The sequence below is a fragment of the Oncorhynchus masou genome, unplaced genomic scaffold, assembly GCF_036934945.1.
Source record: "Oncorhynchus masou masou isolate Uvic2021 unplaced genomic scaffold, UVic_Omas_1.1 unplaced_scaffold_3047, whole genome shotgun sequence".
NCBI lineage: Eukaryota > Metazoa > Chordata > Actinopteri > Salmoniformes > Salmonidae > Oncorhynchus > Oncorhynchus masou.
Window position 1 is genome coordinate 1 of NW_027009466.1, and position 5,000 is coordinate 5,000.

Genomic DNA, 5,000 nt, shown 5'->3' on the forward strand with positions numbered 1-5,000 from the left:
CTAGGACAGATGTACTAACAGAGTTGACTCAACGAGGACAGATATACTAACATCACTAACAGAGTTGACTCAACTATGACAGATGTACTAACATAGTTGACTCAACTAGGACAGATATACCAACATCACTAACAGAGTTGACTCAACTAGGACAGATATACTAACATCACTAACAGAGTTGACTCAACTAGGACAGATATACTAACAGAGTTGACTCAACTAGGACAGATATACTAACATCACTAACAGAGTTGACTCAACTAGGACAGATATACTAACATCACTAACAGAGTTGACTCAACTAGGACAGATATACTAACATCACTAACAGATTTGACTCAACTATGACAGATATACTAACATCACTAACAGAGTTGACTCAACTATGACAGATGTACTAACATAGTTGACTCAACTAGGACAGATGTACTAACAGAGTTGACTCAACGAGGACAGATATACTAACATCACTAACAGAGTTGACTCAACTAGGACAGACATACCAACATCACTAACAGAGTTGACTCAACTAGGACAGATATACTAACATCACTAACAGAGTTGACTCAACTATGACAGATGTACTAACAGAGTTGACTCAACTAGGCCAGATATACCAACAGAGTTGACTCAACTAGGCCAGATATACCAACAGAGTTGACTCAACTAGGCCAGATATACCAACAGAGTTGACTCAACTAGGCCAGATATACTAACAGAGTTGACTCAACTAGGCCAGATATACTAACAGAGTTGACTCAACTAGGACAGATATACTAACATCACTAACCGAGTTGACTCAACAAGGACAGATATACCAACATCACTAACAGAGTTGACTCAACTAGGACAGATATACTAACATCACTAACAGAGTTGACTCAACTATGACAGATATACTAACAGAGTTGACTCAACGAGGACAGATATACTAACAGAGTTGACTCAACTAGGCCAGATATACTAACAGTTGACTCAACTAGGCCAGATATACTAACAGAGTTGACTCAACTAGGACAGATATACCAACATCACTAACAGAGTTGACTCAACTAGGACAGATACACCAACATCACTAACAGAAGTGAAGTCTCTATGTCGTCCACTATGTCTACGTTCAGGTTAGTTCCTCACTAAATAGTGACCTTAAATTCATCAAATCAAGTACAAGGGTGGAGTGAACCCCCCCCCCCCCCCCCTGTGGGTTGAGTTGGGACGTGCGTCGCTGAGTATCTTTCATCGGATCGGTAATGCTATTGAAAACACACAACAACAAAATCATTTTTATTCCCTCCTCCTGTTCCTCTTTAGATGGTCGCACAGAAAATTCCCGGAGTTTAGCAGGTCATTAGATCTCAGTGACCTTTCAACTCTCACCTCTGGAGGGAGGGAGGGAGGGAGGAGAAAGTGGCCTTCAATCTAGACGACCAGAACTCCCCGCCATGTCTCTATGCCAGGAGGACAGTCTGTACGTCGCTGTACGGTCCGTAGCGACCATACCGGTCCTTGCCCACCACGATGACGTAGGTGGTACCCGATTGGTACTTGGTTACCGTGACAGCCATGGGCAGGGCCAGGGGCCTTGACCACACCCACATTTCCTCCAGGACAGGGAGACGCTGCTGCTATGACTCTCCTGAAGCGTGTAGATACTGGAGGAGGAGAGAGGGGGAGAGAGGGAGGGAGAGAGAGGGAGAGGGAGGAAGAGAGGGAGGGGGGAGAGAGGGAGAGAGAGAGAGGAGGGAGGGGAAGAGAGGGGAGGGAGGGGGGGAGAGGGAGAGGAGGGAGAGGGGGAGAGAGAGAGAGGAGGGAGGGGAAGAGAGAGAGGGAGAGGGAAGGGAGAGAGGGAGGGAGAGGGAAGAGGAGAGGGAGGGAGGAAGAGAGGGAGGGGTAGAGGGAAGAGAGGGAGGGGTGAGAGGAGGGAGGAGAGGGAAGAGAGGGGGGAGGGGAGAGGGAAGAGAGGGGGGAGAGGGAAGAGAGGGAGGGAAGGGAGGGAAGAGAGGGAGGGAAGAGAGGGAGGGGGGAGAAGGAGGGGGAGAGGGAGGGGGAGAGGGAAGAGCGGAATTGATCAGTTGATTTGAAAGTTTGACAAATTGCACACATCCCATTCACTTTCATTGACGGCTAGAGCCGGGTCGCTCCGTGTGTCTGTAACTCAGAGCCGGGTCGCTCCGTGTGTCTGTAACTAGAGCCGGGTCGCTCCGTGTGTCTGTAACTAGAGCCGGGTCGCTCCGTGTGTCTGTAACTAGAGCCGGGCCGCTCCGTGTGTCTATAACTAGAGCCGGGTCGCTCCGTGTTTTTTAACTAGAGCCGGGTCGCTCCGTGTGTCTGTAACTAGAGCCGGGTCGCTCCGTGTGTCTATAACTAGAGCCGGGTCGCTCCGTGTTTTTTAACTAGAGCCGGGTCGCTCGTGTGTCTGTAACTAGAGCCGGGTCGCCCGTGTGTCTGTAACTAGAGCCGGGCCGCTCCGTGTGTCTGAAGAGAGAGGGAAGGGAGAGGGAAGGGAGAGGGAAGGGAGGAGGAGGGGAGGGAGGGGAGGAGAGGGAGGGGAGGGGGAGGGGAGAGAAGGGAGGGGAGGGAGGGAGAGGGAGGGGGAGGGAGGGAGAGAGGGAGGGGAGGGGGAGGGGGAGAGAGAGAGGGAGGGGAGGGGGAGGGGGAGAGGAGGGGCTCCGTGTCTGAGAGGGAGGGGGTCTGTAAGGGAGGGGAGAGTGGGGAGGGAGGGGAGCATCCTTGAGGGGGGAGAGGGGGAGGGGAGCTCCGTGTGTCTATAACTAGAGGGAGCTCCGTGTGTCTGTAACTAGAGAGGGAGGGGTCTGTACCTGGAAGTAGAGCCGGGAAGGAGAGGGAGGAGAGGGGAAGAGAGCCGGGAGCCTCCGTGGGAGTGGGAACTAGAGCCGGAGAGCTGGGATAACTAGAGGGAGGGAGTGGGAAGAGCCGGGCCGAGTGTGTCTATAGACTAGAGGGGTCGGGGAGACCTGTAACTAGGGAGGGAGCTCCCGTGGTCTGTAAGGGAGGGGAGCTCCGTGGTCTGTAACTAGGGAGGGGAAGTCCGTGGAAGACTAGAGGGAGGGGGAGGTCTATAACTAGAGAGGGTCGCTCCGTGTTTTTAACTAGAGCCGGGAGGGATCAGTCTGTAACTTGAAAGTCGCTTGACAAATTGCACACATCACATTCACTTTCATCTGTACGGCTAGAGCCGGAGTCGCTCCTTGTGTCTGTAACTAGAGCCAGGTCGCTCCGTGTGTCTGTAACTAGAGCCGGGTCGCTCCGTGTCTGTAACTAGAGCCGGGTGCAGCTCCGTGTGTCTGTAACTAGACGGGTCGCTCCGTGTGTCTGTAACTAGAGCCGGGTCGCTCCGTCTGTGTCGCTCCGTGTATCTGTAACTAGAGCCGGGTCGCTCCGTGTGTACCTGTAACTAGAGCCGGGTTGCTCCGTGTGTCTATAACTAGAGCCGGAGTCGCTCCGTGTGTCTGTAACTAGAGCCGGAGTCGCTCCGTGTGTCTGTAACTAGAGCGGGTCGCTCCGTGTGTCTGTAACTAGGCCGCGTCGCTCCCGTGTGTCTGTAACTAGAGCCGGGTCGCTCCGTGTGTCTGTAACTAGAGCCGGGTCGCTCCGTGTGTCTGTAACTAGAGCCGGGTCGCTCCGTGTGTCTATAACTAGAGCCGGGTCGCTCCGTGTCTGTACCTGTAACTAGAGCCGGGTCGCTCCGTGTGTCTGTAACTAGAGCCGGGTCGCTCCGTGTGTCTGTACCTGTAACTAGAGCCGGGTCGCTCCGTGTGTCTGTAACTAGAGCCGGTCGCTCCGTGTGTCTGTAACTAGAGCCGGGTCGCTCCGTGTCTGTCTGTAACTAGAGCCGGGTCGCTCCGTGTGTCTGTACCTGTAACTGTCCAGCCGGGCGCCCGTGTGTCTGTACCTGTAACTAGTGACCCTCCAGTGGATGACCAGAGCCGGGGCCGTGGGTCTGTACCTGTAACTAGAGCCGTGTGTACAAGGGGCTCTGGGTGATCTGTAAGGAGAGCCGCCTCGAGTGTCTGTACCTGTAAGGGAAAGGGTCGGGTGGACCTGTAAGGAGGAGATGGGACAGCAGCTCACTCTGCTAGGCCGGAGGCTCCGTGTACCGTAACTAGAGCGACTGGAGGAACTAGAGGCTCCTCGGTCTTAACGAGCCGTGTTCTCCATCTTCACCGTGCCCTCCATTTTAACTAGGCGATGCTCCGTGTCTGTACCTGCTAGGTCTGGTCTCCGTGTATCTGTAACAGACGCCTCGCTCCTTGTGTCTACACACACAACGGAAGGGAGAGGTTACATGGTTCGCTCCGAGAGAAAGACAAGAAAATAACTCGCTCCGTGTGTCTATAATTAGAATGCTGCTGGATAATAACTCGCTATATAACTACAAACTACTAATAACTACGCTCCGTGTGTCTGTAACTAACCACTAATAACTACAAACTACTATAACTACAAACTACTAATAACCACTAATAACTACAGCCTACTAATAACTACAAACTACAATAACTACAAACTACTAATAACTAACTACTCCCGTGTGTCTATAACTACAAACTACTAGCTCCGTGTGTCTGTAATAACTACAAACTACTAATAACTACGCTCCTACTAATAACTACAAACTACTCCGTAACTACTAATAACTACAAACTACTAATAACTACTAATAACTACAAACTCGCTCCGTAATAACTACTAATAACTACGGGCCGCAAACTACTAATAACTAGAAACGGGTCGCTCCGTGTGTCTGTAACTACAAACTCGCTCCGTGTGTCTGTAACTAGAGCCGGGTCGCTAATGTGTCTGTACCTGTAACTGTCCAATAACTACGGTCTTCCTCAATGAACTACTAGTGGATGACCAGAACGGGGCAGGGTTACTAATAACCAGGTAATAACTACTGGGGGATAACTAGGAAACTACTAAGGGAGGAGGAAGGGAAAGGGGTACGGGGAATAAGATGGGACAGCAGCTCACTCTAA

At 51.6% G+C, this 5,000-nt stretch overlaps 1 protein-coding gene across 1 annotated transcript in view; it reads right to left on the reverse strand.

The window, feature by feature from the left end:
- Positions 1–1,448: 1,448 nt before the first annotated feature.
- Positions 1,449–5,000, reverse strand: part of LOC135534124 (uncharacterized) — a 19,260-nt gene continuing 15,708 nt past the window's right edge. The window contains exons 9-11 of the mRNA XM_064961255.1: positions 4,227–4,277; positions 3,878–3,973; positions 1,449–1,581 (exon numbers count right to left, since the gene is read on the reverse strand). Of these exons, the coding sequence (XP_064817327.1) occupies positions 1,449–1,581; positions 3,878–3,973; positions 4,227–4,277 (280 nt within the window). The remainder of the gene's footprint in view (positions 1,582–3,877; positions 3,974–4,226; positions 4,278–5,000) is intronic.